The sequence below is a fragment of the Branchiostoma belcheri genome, unplaced genomic scaffold (assembly GCF_001625305.1).
Source record: "Branchiostoma belcheri isolate BF01 breed outbred unplaced genomic scaffold, Haploidv18h27 scaffold58, whole genome shotgun sequence".
Taxonomy (NCBI): Eukaryota; Metazoa; Chordata; class Leptocardii; order Amphioxiformes; family Branchiostomatidae; genus Branchiostoma; species Branchiostoma belcheri.
Window position 1 is genome coordinate 557,201 of NW_017804220.1, and position 15,867 is coordinate 573,067.

Sequence of the window (15,867 nt, forward strand, 5' to 3'; positions counted from 1 at the left end):
TAATTTAATTTAATTTAATTTTAATTTAATTTTAATTTTAATTTTAATTTTAATTTAATTTTAATTTTAATTTTAATTTTAATTTTAATTTTTATTTTAATTCTAATTCTAATTCTAATTCTAATTCTAATTCTAATCTTAATCTTAATCTTAATCTCAATCTCAATCTCAATCTCAATCTCAATCTCAATCTCAATTCCAATTCCAATTCCAATTCTAATTCTAATTCTAATCATCTATTTCTTTTAAATCCCACCCCTTACAGCTCCGTACCTTTCCTACGGTAACACGTTGATTGACGTGTCCGTACTACACACCAGCACTGAGGCGGCGGCCATCACTCTCAACATAGACGGAACCACTAACATGCGGGGGGACAAGGTCTACCTGTTCACGGGCGCCAACGACGTCACCGTGCCGCCAGGTGGGGCTTTTGAGGGGTGCAGAAAGCGGCTGGAAAGAGAAGAAATCGGCCAAATAGAGAGATAACACGCCAGGGGAGTTGGTCTGCTGGAGAGAACAGTTTGCCGCGGCTCTCCAGCAGACAATCAATCAATCAATCAATCAATCAAAAATGGTTTATTGCTAAAATCAAGAACATTGCAGCATAAAGCTGAATTGCGTTCTAAGATGTACATCCTGTTTTAAAAACTTAACGACAGCACAATCTTGGAGTCAAGATGTGGTAATAGAGTTACACATTAAAAAAGTGTTTACACGATATTACACATATTAAGCATAGTGAAATTCAAATTTTTTCATTCACATTAGTACTGTACATTTCAACATTACATTAAAGTATTTCATATGCAAATTGCACAAGAGAGGCATTTACAGAGTTAAGAGCACTATCATTTCATCAGACCAACTCCCCTATGGCATGTTCTATCTCTATTTGACCGATTTCTACTCTTTCCAGCCGCTTGCGGAAGCCTGGTAGAGGCTAGATGCTTTGTGCTAACTGTATATGTGAAAATGGAACGTAAAGTTTTTTTTGGGGGGGGGAAGGAATTCGAAGTAAGAATGGAAGGAAGGAAAGAAGAAAGGAAGGCAGGCTGAAAGGAATGAATAGAGGAAGGTGGGTAGACGGAGTGAAGGAAGGATTAAAAAATTGAGTGAGTGAGTGAGTGAAAGAACATATCAATTATATATAAGTGTATGCAAGAATGAATGAATGAAAAAAATGAGTGAATGAATGGGCCATCATGTATATATATACCAGGGTTTTAAAATAGCACTACAAATTTGTACTTATAGTAGTTGACTTTTATAAAGATTTCTCACGACTTAACGAAGTGTTTATTACTAAGCGTTTTATTGCCTTGGTCAGAAGGGTATGATTTCGGTTTTGATTTTTGTGTACGATTGTAATGAATCAGCATTATTCTAAGGGCACTAAACTAATTGTAAACGTACCAGTGCCACGAATTTTGGGAGGGGACTAGAAACTGAACAAATGTTTCACATTCACGAGTTTCCCATCCCCAGAATGCATTGCGAAAACAGGGGTCTAAACCTCATTTGCATAGGACAGGAAGGCATCGGAATGATCCTGGTGACGTTAAACAGCTTGTTTCTCGGTGTGTTTTGAGGTTTTGGGGCATGGGTTCAAATAGAGAATGATTTTTTTTTGAATATGTGGTTTGTAACGTTATAGTGGTAACGCTATACTGATGCTGTGACGTTACAAACCACATGTTCCATGTCGAAACGAACACAATAACTTCATTCTCTAGTTACAGTCAGAATTTAGTCCGTAGTAATTTAATTAAATGTTGAGCATAAAATGCCCCGACACCTCAAAACACACTGACAAAAAAGGTGTTTAACGTCAACAGGATCATTCCGATGCCTTCCTATCCTATGCAAATGAGGTTTTCGCAATGCATTCTGGGGACGGGAAACTCGTGAATAGCGGATGACTTATCTGCTGTCCCCGCCAACTTGTTCCTGTTTTACCCCTATAGCGACCATGCGCCAGACGTGGGAGTACTACAAGTCGTACGTCGAGAACAACAATATCCAGTTTGTCGCCAACCTGCCTGCTGCTCACGGCATGGTCAGTGTGTCTTAGATCCTATAGATAAATTCAATTACATTCTCAGATCCTATAGATAAATTCAATTACATTCTCATGGAAGATAACCAATACAGTATTCAAATAGGAAAATACATTTTAAAGAAAGTTTCTACATGTTAGAGAATAGTTCAACCTTTATTGTTATCACTGATACATATATATTCTGTGCGTAATTTGCCACATACATATATTCGGTACGTAGGATGAAGTTATCCATACATGTATTTAACTTTTGTATGTAATGCTTCGTTATGTTTGAATGTCCAGCCCACAGCGGACTACGGTGGCCAGTGTGACCACATCAGCCCGCCCAATTACGTCAACAACTGTGACTACAACGGCGCCTACCACGCTCTCAACCACATCTACGGCTCCAGCCAGCCTCTCGTGGTATGACATATGCAAACCCGTGGCTCAGTGTACTCACGGGTCATTACCGCCTCCTACCGACACACAGCAAAATAACAACCTTAGTCAAACCTTAATTGATCGAAAACGGACAAAAATGCATGCTCGGATGTCATCCACAATCAAATCCACATGGAAGCAAATGTCAAACTCAGCAACGTTTCTGTCTCTTTGATTTCAGAAACCGGACCCTTTCAGTGACGTCGCTACCCGCGGACAGGTACAGATTCACATCACTTTTTATCCACATACGTCGACATTTTTTTGCTAACGAAAACCAAAAACCCTAACCTTAGTCCTAGTCGCCTAATGTTGTCAGTGACTCCACATAGACACACAGAGCAAATAAAAATCTGTCGGGAGCAGACATTTTGGTCGACACCGACTCGTGTATGTGCACTAGACACGTCTGCTCGCTGTTTAAAGTTAAAACTTTTGGTCCAACACACAAAAAAAAATCTCTTACCTAGAGCTTTCGACCAGTCACTCTGGTCTTCCTCAGTAGACTGACCCAGTGAGGCTTGTCACGTAGCTTCTTTCAAGTGTCACGTGTGAGGTCAAAGGTAACTGGTAGAGGATGTCGACCCCCGTCGCGGTTAAGTGAAGGTCGGTGGGCCCTGATTTTCAGAAGAATCAGAAGAACACTTTTTGTGTTGGACCAGAAGTTTTAACTCTAAACATGTAACTACCAACACAGATGAACTTTCATGATAACATCTTCTGACTGCCTGCAGTTCAGGACGTTCGACCAGGGGGAGTTTTTCTACTTCTCGTCGCCGTCCGCCTACAGCATGGATGACGAGGGGTTCGTGTATATCCCGTCAGGCTGTGCGGGCAGATACTCCGGTCGGTCATCAAGATTTGATAACTTTTAATAATTATTAATAATCACGAATGGTTGATATTTATTATTATTTTGTATTATTCTTTATTCTTATATTCTTTATTTTTATAATAATTATCAATGGAAATTTTATTGTACATAGTATTATTACATACCCACTGTGTAACGTAGAAAGGAATAAGTTTGTATATACTAGAAAACCATGCCACGGTCTTTTTTGATCGTCCATTGAAGTCGAAACTGGCTTAAGATAAAACTGGCTTATGCAAACAAGGCATAAGCAAATCTAGTACTTATGTATGGAAATGTATTGTTTTAACATTATATTTTAAACATTTAAATGTGCGATTGATTGATTGATTGATTGATTGATTGATTGATTGATTGATTGATTGATTGATTGATTGATTGATTGATTGATTGATTGATTGATTGATTGATTGATCGATCGATCGATTGATTGATTGATTGATTGATCTTCTGCCTGTACAGACTGCAAGCTGCATATTCATCTGCACGGCTGCAAACAGGGCAAGTACGTACCTTCTACTCATATCAGGAATTCGAACGTGGCGTGGTATCATCATATTTGTGTAGAAAACTTCCAGACACTGTTGTGTAGATTTAGAGTCTGCGGAGGATGTCATTCAAAAAAATTACTTGCTGTGGCCTTATTTCCAGCGCTGTTCACTTCATTTCTGACACTTAGGTCGTACCTCGGTGACTACTACGCCCGCCATGTTGGTTTTAACGAGGTGGGAGAACTGAACAACATCATCATCCTCTACCCACAAGTCACTTCGTCCGTCCTCCCGGTCAACCCCATGGGATGCTGGGATTGGTAAGTACTCTCCTTTGCCGTCTTGGTGCTAGCTCAGACGACTCTTTCTCTGATTTTCAGCTCTTGTTGTTTGATCTTCCTAGTGTATTCGACCCCACAATCGAAAACAAAATCTAAAAGATGTTCCAGTAGCCATTAGTAGCATGTACGAATGATGATCATGTCTACGATATCTTTTGCTGATATACATATACCAGTATAGCAAAATATGAATCGTATCTGTATACATATTCTGTTTCGTTTACTTCTTTTTCTTTTGTCTGGTAGGTGGGGATACACCGGCGGCTACTTCGGTGAGATCAGTATATTTTTTATCGCTGTATTACCGTCCATTCAAGGATTAAAGCCCTTCCCTGTTACCACATATATTACCACAAGCTACAAAAGCTAATAACAAAACGTATTTTCTTACCTACATCACGTACATCACGTACAATTCATTGAGTCACACAAGACGACTAAATTTAAAACCCACTGTGTAAGAGTCCCAAGTGAAATTTAAGATTATCAAGTTCAGATTCTGACTTAGAGTCAGGATCTGAAGGTTCTGGGTTCGAATACCTGGCAAACCCCATTGTTGTGTTCTTTTTGGGAAAGGCATTTCCTCACTAGACTCAGGTTAACATGAATACCTACGTGTAGCTTCGGTTAGGGACGTCTTGGATGGGACTTGAGCAAGTTAAAGATCCAACCACACATTGAAAATAGCAGGGGTCCTTCCAATTGTGAGTGGTTCAAACCTAACAGTCTGGTCTCAGATTTGACGTCTTGAAGAGGTGATAGTCACCTATTATGTCAACCCCAGGCCTTCCACAAATAAATGTGTTAAATCTTTATAAATATCGAAATAGAAGTTGGTGGATTGTGTTTTTACCATTTGGGCGAGGAAAGCCAACCTTCCTACACTCAGAGAACGACGAGAACTGGCAGCCGTGAAGCTGCTCAAAGCCATGCTGAACGCAGACCATCCCCTCCATGACTTAATGGAGGGGCTGATGAGCACGGGGAGGTCCTTAAGGAACGGGGGAGGACTCAGGGTTCCCATGGCAAGAACCTCCAGGCTGCAGAATTCATTTCTGCATCACGCAATCAGACTGTATAACAATAAAATGCAGAACTAGTTTTTATGTGTTGTTACAGATTGTCGTGAATCTGTATGTTTTGTTTGTACATTCGTTGTATTTTTACTCATTATTTACTATGTAAGGTCAGCACAATTCAGCGGTCCATAATTTTTTTATGTATTGCTGCTATGCTGACCACTGTTTTGAATAAAGAATAAAGATTGAAAGAAATTTTGCCATTCCTCCCATTTTCAGCCACGAGAAACGGCTTCCAGATCACCGCCGTCCACCGGATGATGGAACGGATCCTGGAATGAGCAGCCGCCATTTTGATGACGTCACAACCGGAAGTAAACATACACTCTACCGACTGATCACTCAGATTTCTCTGAGACAGTTAATAAAGATTGAGTGCTTGACTTCATCGTTTTCATGTCTTTATGATGTGGCATTGCTTTGCTGTCGAAGACTTTGGTGTAATACTTCCAAGGAAGATGACAACTTTAAAAGCCTTTATAATCAGTTTTACATAATGTTATAACCTTTACGTCATGTAAATGATTTTACTTAGCTTTAATCCCTTTATCATAGCAAAGCAATCTCAGTTAATTCCTTTCTAGGCGGAAAATCCTGAATGTAAGGTGAATTTGGCGTCCTAAACTCCCTTGTAAAGCAGCTTAGTGATAGGCTGATCCACCTTCAGAATTAGTTTTGCTCGACCCACCATGAGAATGATCCGCACTGCAAAGTGGCTTAACACATGATCCGACATTGATACACTGAAACACTTTGTAGATATTTTAGGCTGAAAAATGGGTTTAAAGAATTTAAGATCCTGTGAAGTTATACTCGGCTAGTCAGAACGCAGCTCAATTTTTTTTTTTCAATTTCTGTTCAGAGCTTTGTCAGCCTTTTAGAAGGATTACAAAGATAATATCTTTCGTAAAATATATAAGCACAGCAACACTATCAGAGAAAACTCCTATTGGATGCCCTCGTTCAGTCACGTGAGCAGGGTGACCTTTGACTTCCATACCTCCCTGCGCTATGCAGCCTGGGAGATTTTACCCCCAGTCGCAATGCATCCTGGGAGTGGGAAAATGGTGAGTGTAACGACCCTTCGAGGCTGAAGAAAGATGTCGGATTGTTTCTAAGGCCTAAACTTTTCAGTTGAGTGTAAGTTTCACAGTTTCAGTCCTTTATTTTCAACATGTGTATCGCTGTGCTAAATAGAGAGACATCTAAGTTAGGCGATTGCATTTTATACTAATTCGCCATGGTGCCAGCTTTAAAAAGTCGACAAGTACACAAATAATGACACCTATATTGAGCAGAGATCTAACATTAAACGTTCAGTATGTATTTTAGAGCCATATATACATAAACATTCAAACATAGTGTTTTAGCGATTGAAACCTAAATAGATAATCAATAAACATTATAGTTCACTCATTTGATTATCGTTTCATATTGAAAATGATGGGTGCACTATATTCATTTTCATATGAAAAAATGATAATTGGATTTAAACTAGTAAAATCAAGAGTAAACGAGGTTGGATATTTATGAATTTGTAGACTAGTTTAGCCTAGGTGACATTATATTTAGTTCACCATAGTAACTCTCTATTTTGAGTATATAAACCCTGGTGAAAAAATAAATAATATGTCACCGAGGCTAGTATGCACTCACCTGAGACAAAGTGAAGCGGCCGTACCAAACGGTAACGTTTGTGCTTGTTGCGGATGAAAAAACAAACAAACAAACAAACAAACAAACAAAACATCAAATGGACCAGGAATAATTCTAAACCAATAATTATGCTGCTACGGTATTTTGTAGGTCAATGTTTTCTGTTGTTTTGATTTTTCGGCCACTTTTTGTGCATAGTGCTATTTTACCCACCCTCTTCCCATTATGATGTTCAGACAATAGAAGACATTACACAATTACAAAACATGTTTTTTCACAGCTTTCCACAATTCAAGTCATTCGTGTACAGCGATTCTTCTAATGCTAAACGTAAGTTCTAAAATACCACGAAAACACGTAGAAAATCCTTGAGTACATTGCCAAATTGCAGCGGTATTTGCTTAAGTTTATTACAAGCTAAGCGATATCTTTCAAGGTAAAATTATCTCGAGTAAAGACCTAGAGTAACATTCGTGATTCTAACATTCTAGCACAAACTTGATTACTTGAAACAAACAAACAAACATAGAAACGAACAAATATTTATGAAATATTATACACCTAAATGATGATTAGTTTGTGCTGTGGAATTTGAGAGAAGAACTCAGTATAATAGAAGAATCCCGAATTTTGAACGCAGATTAAATTATACGTAAATGTTCACTGCGGTGGGAAAATTAACCTTTACGTATGCTTTAAGGTGAGCTTAAAGGACAAATACAGTAACTTCAGTTTTGGTGTCTTTTAAACAAAAATCCTATTTGCAAAAGGTGATTCATTGGTGCTTCTTTTTTGTTGACATGTTCTTTTTTTCACTAAATGTTAACACTAGTGATTTCATGGCTAGTTTATTAGATTAATAGGACCCGTGACGTCACCACAGCGTCCTGGTGAAATAGGCAGTCATCAAAACGTAAACATGGATTTGGGTCAAATATCACCCCTATGTGTGCGGGACTGGTAGAAACCAATTGATCACCTTTTGCAAATAGGATTTTGGGTTCAAAGGCACCAAAACTGAAATTACTGTATATGTCCGTTAAAGATAAAATTACGTGCAGTGAAAATTTTCATGTGCGGCGTTATAATCTACAGCAGACTACAGATGTTACTCCTGTGTCTGGCCGGCTTCTGGTTTTCTTCTTTCTTCTCCGCTTTAGTCTCTTGCGCCGCAGCACTGGTCTTTACCTTCGTTCCTTCGACTTTGCCGCGCTGCGAAGGATCCTGAAACAAAGATCACCAGTGAACAAAATAAAAAAAAAAAGAATTATAAGAAACAAGAACGCTAGGAATACCAAACCTTTTGTTCCCAAACCTTCTTTTTATCCGAAAACCCGCATTGCTTTCGGGGTTTCCAGAGGATGTCATCCATATAATTTTTGAATATGTATATTTATAATTTTAAAAATCGAATATTTGTAAATAATGTGTAACTGAATGTCAATGTATATGGATGTTTTCTCTTAAGGTTTTTAATCTTCCGTGATATTGTGGTATTATTGTATTTGTAAATTAGCAATAATTCAGACTATTGCAAATTCTGTCAATGCTAAAAAAGTTTCTCATTTCTTATGTCTAATCAAATCAATATGACTTGACTCATAACAAACTTTTAGTTCCCGCAAACTGCCCGGGTGCTAGCATTAGGACGTTGACAAACATGTTTGTTTGTTTGTTTGTTTATTGGTTCGCATATATTTAAGAACAATAAAATGAACATATTACTGACAATAAAATAAAATGCTGGGGAAAGATATGAAGCCATAGTGGCTTGTCTGGGATCTTCCCCGACAAAATTAATTAACAACTGAAATAATGCTAACAAATCAAACGGTAATAATAAATAACAATAAGTAATTAATAATAAGTAATTAATAAATTTGATCAATATGATCAATATGATCAATATGATAATGGTAACAAAACAAATGAAACAAAATGGTAACAAAACAATGAAATAACAAAAGTAATTGATAAATAACGCTAAAAATCGTTGATAGCGGCAGTTCACTTCGGGTGCGTGAGAAGTCTGGAGTCACGACACTTTTTCCAATTACCGCAAAGTGCCTCGGCAGCTGTCCGATCCATATGGACTTACAAAGAAGCAATTAATCTAAATTTGCTGACTGGAAAAGGTTAGACAATAATAGCCGTTGCCCACCACAGCTGGCCCTTTACTCACTTCAAAGGCCGACATATCAAAATCACATCATTCAGCGATATTAAAGTGATTTTTCTTACGAAAGTCCTGTCTTTACCGACTGTCTGAATGTCATTCAGGTATGAGTGATTGATCTTTGATAAAAGAAGTCCTTTCGTTTCCGACTGCGTACTAATTTCATTATGGTAAGAGGTTTAGATCAAACGACGTGACCAATGGATGACATGTACAGTCCAGGACTGTCTGACGTCTTTTGTAAGAATCTTGTCAAAAAATAGACACCTTGCAACGTCTGTCCATCCATGACCAGTACAGTGGAATTATGATTTATTTGGTTTCATTCCATATTAGGTCTTATTCTAAACTTTTTTTGTACTTTTTATATTAGTGGTTGCGATACATAGTAGATTGTACAAAAATGTACTATGTGCAATTGTCTTGAAATAAGCCTATTTTGTAATATGGCAGCATCTCTGTGAAAATACATCGAAGTTCGAACCATCCGGAGTATCAACTAAAATATTTAGTACTTTTTCGGTAAGGGCAAATCAAATCGGATCAAATTAAGGTAAATTCAGATAACGTGACGAAATATTGTTGGGAATCTTCTTTCTATGTTCTATTTAGAGTGAGATCTGTTCTTATCTGCTGTCTTTAGCTTTAGAAATTCCAGTCATCCTCGAGCTCTTTCTTCATTACTGCTTACCTCCATATACAATGTAGCAGGGATTATCCGCAGGTTATAATCCTTTGTGACTAGATTTGAATTGTTGACATAGATGCCACATAGCAAATAGAAATCTTCACATACGTCAGAGGTATGAGCCAGAAATGTCTTTCTTTCCTAATTCTTTGGGGCAAATTGGATTAAGAAATTCAGATAATCGTTAGAGATGTTCTTTCTCTCTCCCTCATATTCTGTATATTTTCATCTACCGTCTTTTCATTTTGAAGTGTCAGCCAGTTATTGTACACTGGAATGTTGTTCAAAAACATAATATCATGACTTCAACTAAGATATGTATGCCATACTTCAAAGCATGTTTTGTTGAAAAGACGAGAAATGAAGTGAGATTGACTAGCCTGCTGTTCGGTCTATTGTGGTTTGAAAGGGCTCTCTTCGGGCCTGTCGACAAAAGGAGCCCGCCGTCCAAACCACGATAGACTGAGAACCAGGCTACTCAATCTCCCTTTATTTGTCTTCATTTCAACAGACAATGCTTCGACACTAGACAAGGGAATAAGTCAACTTTGCTATTTTGGTCAAACTGAATGCAAAGGTCCCAGGACAAGGTTGTATTAAAAACTTTCTAAATTGAATCCCTTCATATTTCGTCCTTTCTTCACATGAAACTGTATTGTCATATGAGCAAGTATTTTTCAACAAAACTATATACATCAATTATACATATTCTGTATGTACCGATCTCAAGATATCTGGCCGTTATAATATCTTCAGGAATGCCATATATGCCGGATGTGTTAATAGCTTTTTTTCATATACACCGACCGACTGATCACTTCACTACAACGCTGTGTTTAAAGACGACATTGATAAAACATTAACTCTAAAATGCAACAGTTCCAAAGCTATTTTTTTAAATGAACAGACGTTTAGTTGGATCGAGCATAATCTTCTGGTGTAACAGAACATCGAGTCTTGCAGATCATCGATGAAGCAAACAATACATAATTATCACTTATGCTTAGTTTTTATCTATGTTTGCTTCTCAACAACAAAAACCAATTTTTCGCCAGCCATATTGCGAGGTTCTGAATCGGCTAACATGCTTTTAGGTACTGGGAGAACTATTAATTTTGCAAGATTTGAATATACCCTAACATCAGAAGAATGTATATTTTTGTAACGCCTTTGTTCACTGAATAATACCTATCACTAGTAACCAACATTATTCTGTTGTATTTTAGTGTAAATAGTTCACGTCGTCTTCAACAACTATGTAGTAAACAAACAAACACAAGCACAACACAACACCACAAGTGGAACTATGGGGTACGTAATCTTTATTTTGGCGGGAATATTGAATGACGTCACAGTGACTAGTCTCCGATACAAACAACACAAAATACATAAGCAACCCCTCTTACAATACAGCAATTATATACTTCTCTCATATACATATATATGTATTGTATATACATTGTATATACATATCGGTATTGTACATACAGTCTAGATTGATATGTTCATATACGAAAATACTTGATTGTAAAAACAGGGACTTTGTCCCGGACACCACCGGTCATATACTTGCTGTTATAAACAGCAGAAAGATATGCCATATGGGGCTAAGCAAAGTTTTACCTCTTATATAATCAACCCCATGCGTGTCATAGGGAAAATACCACGTAATAAATATCATGTCCTTTTCCTAGCATGGAAGTTTATCTGTGTTGGGAGAAGTCATTATGAAGTAAAGACTTTCCAACATTAGAATGAATTTGGACTTACTAGTACCCTAATTTTCTTAACAAGTGTGAAGGATGATTTCTTATGATTTCATGTTATTATGAGATTTTATGTTATCATGCAAGAGAATGTACAATGTAACATGCAAGTTGATTACAATAGAATCTGAATCTGTCTACTTTAGAGCGTACAGAACTACCTTGAACAGAGACGGGGTGCGACACAAGTTATCTGGTACGTATATAACCCGCTACTACGGTCACGTGTCTCTGACGTCACGTTGCAATAGTAGACAGGTCTTCCGTGATCAAGGCTTACGACAATTTGAGTAAATCCCAATTCATTCCAGTGGTGGAGGTAAAAAGTTAAGTCTTTACTTCATAATATCCTTTTCATCAACAATAAGCTTAAGACAGTATATGCGAGTGCTGTCTTCTGAAATATTTCATCCGCCTATAGGGGGCCTTGTACATTGCTCATCCAGAGGTTGAAACAACGTCAGGTGCAAAGGAAAACAGTATATTTTTATGTATTGGAAGACAGTTGAGCAACTTTGTTTTCGTTTATTACACTGTTACGTGAGAACTCCCTGGACAATTTTGCTTTAGAGGCATCCAGTGCAACATTTCAGGAAGGCAAAACAGGATTTTCAAAGTCCATAGGATCTTCTGGTCATACTTTCGTATAAATTATAATGTAGTAAGTTGAACTAACCCTATCCCATATCATAGCACATTGATTGTCTGTGAGGCAACGTCGACAGAAAACGGCTGGTTGTTTTGTATCGTAGGCTGCTTTTAGCTATTTATGGGCGGTACCAAAAAAGAAACGTATAGCTTGTTTCTGCGATATTCTAAACGCTTCCAGTATGAAATAATGACGAAAATGTGCCAGAAAATAGCAGTAAATGCCAATATGAGACAGATTTCCCCATCCAGAATTGTTTTGAATTTGTCATTTTGAGATTGCATTGGATGTCTTTAATCTGTCCGTACTTGCCTATTCCCCTTCCGGTACCTGATAGGTGCCCGAGCATTATCCGGATTTAAATCTCTCCGTTTTTAGTTCAGCTTTCAAACGACGATGCCCACAAAAGGTTCTGTTCCTGATGTCTTAATCTAAGGTTCTGCACCTGATGTCTTTATCTAACTGCGCCTGATGTCTTTTGGATAAAAGTGTTTCAAAAGATTCCGAACTTCCTGACAGTTTCCGGGCCTTATGCTGGCATCTAGTTTCAGTACTTCTGATCTGAGAGACTGAAATGTGATGCATATATAAGGCCGACGATGATAAGTACTTACTCCAGGTCGGTATAAAGTTTTCCACCGCTTCCATGACGTCACGCAGATACACACACGTGACTCCGTGAGCAGTGGATCATAGGTTGCAGAAAGTCTGCAGGTTGCAGGACATTCAGTCTCACTTGGCAAGGTCAGAATCTTGGACTCAGAACCGGACTTCTTTGCACGAGGGATTAAAGAGGCATCAGGGCATTACAACCATCCCTCAACAGAGACGGGGGGCGCCACAGACTTTCTGCAACCTATGATATACAGTTTTGTTTGTCCACTGACATTACGTCACGCCATGTATTCTACCTTTTCCGGCGCGTCTTCCTCCTCGATGGCGATGGTCGGGGCGTCCTGGTGCTTCTTGATGACGTCATCAGAGAAGACGGGGTTGTAGGTGGATATCCTGGAACTATCACGTGACCCGTCGTCCGACTCGTTCTCGCTGGAGTTGGTCAGGAACGGGGCGTCCAGCGTCTCCACGGGCTCGTCCCCAGACTTCTCCTTCAGCCAGTAGGTCTTCATCTCACCTTTACCCTGGGAACGACGATAACATGTCGAACATTTTGAACAGAACACGTTTCGAACGGAATGGAACTCGAACGCGTGTCGAAGAGAACACATTTCGAAGAGATCACATCTCGAAAAGAACACATTTTGAGCAGAACGCATCTCAAACAGAACACATCTCGAACAGAACACAGAACTCTTTTCAAACAGAACACGTTTATGAGAACACATCTCAAACAGAACACATTAAGAAGAGAACACATCTCGAATAGAACACATTGAGAACTGAATACATGAACAGAACACATTTCGAACAGAAGACATTTCGAACGGAACACATCTCGAACAGAATGCCTGGAAATCGTTCATTTCTAATGAACTTAACTATCAATTAATTGAACGAGGAAGAAGAGGATGACTTTGTACCAGACATATCGCGTACCTTGATTGTGACAGTCCCTCTCTCTACAATGACGTAAGGCTCCTCGTCCAAGTGAGCCTTGGTGGTTTCACTGATGTGGATGTGCATTCCCTGTACGGACATACACAGCAGGAATATTCAATACAGTGCGCAATGACACTGTCCGCCTATTACCGATAACAGAGAACTGAACTGTCACCAATTCACGAAACCGATACGAAATACACTGTAAAACGTATCGTTATAGTCGCCAAACTACACCGACCCATTTTAACTACAAAGTTCTCGTGTTTCAATTCTATGTACAATAAAAACAAAAACGACTCTTTTTCTGGTAGTCTTATACATAGTGGACGATTTTGGTAATTTTGCCAGGAATTGGACGCTACTTTTACTCCAAAAGTATCACTGACCAGGCAAACAATATGGCGACCCTGTTGTGTGCAGATACAGTGCACTACGGCAGAATTGGTCGCGTTTTATGAGCATTTAGGGGGACTTGAAGATCTCCAACTCGGCCGGCCATGAGTTAAGAATGCAGGGAGGCTATGGACCACCAGTTAGGCCACAACGTACCCAACATGAGATGTCAGGTTAGGTCAATCATCGTTCTTTCCACGACTCTTGTAATAAGGGTTATTTACAAGACTGCCAGCTAGCAAATTACGCTCTCCAAGAGTCATATGACTTGCTGAAAGGGCTATATATAAGACTACCAGCAAAATACTCACTCCAAGACTCATATGACCCTTGATGCTGTTATAAACAGTAGAAACATTTGGGCTTTTACTAGGGCGTCATGAACACTAGATCTATACTGTTAATTCTGAGGTCACATTTCCAAACCGTGGCCCTGTCGGGAAACAACTCATATCAAGAATATGCCACGAATAATAGTCATGATTAGTTTCTAAAACTTTTTGTGTCAATTATATTATACTTTTCGTTCCCGAAAGCTGCCCGGCCGGGCCCAGGTTTGAAAATGTGACTTCAGCATAAACTCAATTCCATCTGGATTCTTATGATGTATAAGGAGGTTCACAATTATTATGCTCAGGCCTGACACGTAAGCAAAACACATCAGACCATGATTCACACATGTCCAGACGTCTTTTGTTCAAATCTCGAGCTCGGAGTAAAGCTATTACCCACAATGCATCACATTGCGCATGCGTCGTCTGAAATGTGAACACCCTTATTTTTACCTGGTCTCTTGAGATAAAGTTTCGTACATACGACATGCAGACGTTTATTTCATGTCACATTTCCAAACCGGGGCCCGGCCGGGCTGTTTCGATTAACGAAAAATCAATGATTTATATCCATAATATACACAAACAGTTCCCATTTTTAATAACTTTTTTGTGCTTTGTTGTCTTTTATATCATACTTTTCGTTCCATAAGACTGCCCGGGCGGGCTCCGGTTTGGAAATGTGACCTCAGCATTAAATCATGACGTACCTGGCCACTACTTTCCATGCGCGATGCTGTGTTAACGGTGTCGCCAAACAGACACCACCTGGGCATCTTCAGCCCCACTACCCCCGCCACCACCATGCCGGAGTGCACCCCTGCCGATAGCGTTATCGTTGTGGCGTTAGTACGTTAGCAGGGACACATGCTTGGTGCAGCAGTACTGTTGCCTGATGAGGTACTTCCAGTGTACTTGTATACGTTAGGTACGGAAAGACTATATATATGCGAGTCAACAAATATCAACTTCGTTTCGTGCATTTACGTGGCTTTATGATACTCTTCAAGCAGATGTTAGGCCAGTTTGGACGTTATTTTATATAGTTTAATGCGTTTTGTCGGATTTCTATTCTGTAGGCTTTTTCTTTGGGTATGCTGCCCAAAGAAAGCACAGACAAAAACGCTTAAAATCTCTTACAGAAAAGTCAAAAACAGGCCAAACCTCTGCTTGGAATGTAGCTTTATGGAGCTTTTTGGGTACAACGGCCTCTTTCCGTACAAGACGTATACAATTAGACACCTCCACATACAAGTACCAATTCAGCTATCAAAACCGGGAAAAATCAATGCGTAGTTTAGTGCTCTTTCAACGACGATATTAGTCTCACAGCACGCATGGCAGCATGCTTCTCCCTCAAGGCACCTGGACTTG

The 15,867-nt window shown here is 39.0% G+C and overlaps 2 protein-coding genes across 7 annotated transcripts in view; one reads left to right on the forward strand and one right to left on the reverse strand.

Moving 5' to 3' along the window:
* Positions 1-5,648, forward strand: part of LOC109481852 — a 7,729-nt gene extending 2,081 nt beyond the window's left edge. The window contains exons 3-11 of the mRNA XM_019784473.1: positions 266-424; positions 1,968-2,059; positions 2,348-2,470; positions 2,670-2,708; positions 3,223-3,334; positions 3,825-3,867; positions 4,042-4,173; positions 4,441-4,466; positions 5,493-5,648. Of these exons, the coding sequence (XP_019640032.1) occupies positions 266-424; positions 1,968-2,059; positions 2,348-2,470; positions 2,670-2,708; positions 3,223-3,334; positions 3,825-3,867; positions 4,042-4,173; positions 4,441-4,466; positions 5,493-5,554 (788 nt within the window). The 3' untranslated portion in view covers positions 5,555-5,648. The remainder of the gene's footprint in view (positions 1-265; positions 425-1,967; positions 2,060-2,347; positions 2,471-2,669; positions 2,709-3,222; positions 3,335-3,824; positions 3,868-4,041; positions 4,174-4,440; positions 4,467-5,492) is intronic.
* A 2,200-nt stretch (positions 5,649-7,848) lies between these two features.
* Positions 7,849-15,867, reverse strand: part of LOC109481825 (soluble guanylate cyclase 88E-like) — a 72,612-nt gene continuing 64,593 nt past the window's right edge. For 5 of the 6 annotated variants that reach the window (XM_019784434.1, XM_019784437.1, XM_019784433.1 and 2 more), the window contains 4 exons: positions 15,204-15,313; positions 13,763-13,852; positions 13,120-13,347; positions 7,851-8,153 (listed from right to left, as the gene is read on the reverse strand). In XM_019784434.1, coding sequence (XP_019639993.1) covers positions 8,019-8,153; positions 13,120-13,347; positions 13,763-13,852; positions 15,204-15,313 — 563 coding nt within the window. In that variant the 3' untranslated portion in view covers positions 7,851-8,018. Of the gene's footprint in view, positions 8,154-13,119; positions 13,348-13,762; positions 13,853-15,203; positions 15,314-15,867 lie in introns of all 6 variants that reach the window. The other variant, XM_019784436.1, reaches the window with a different exon arrangement.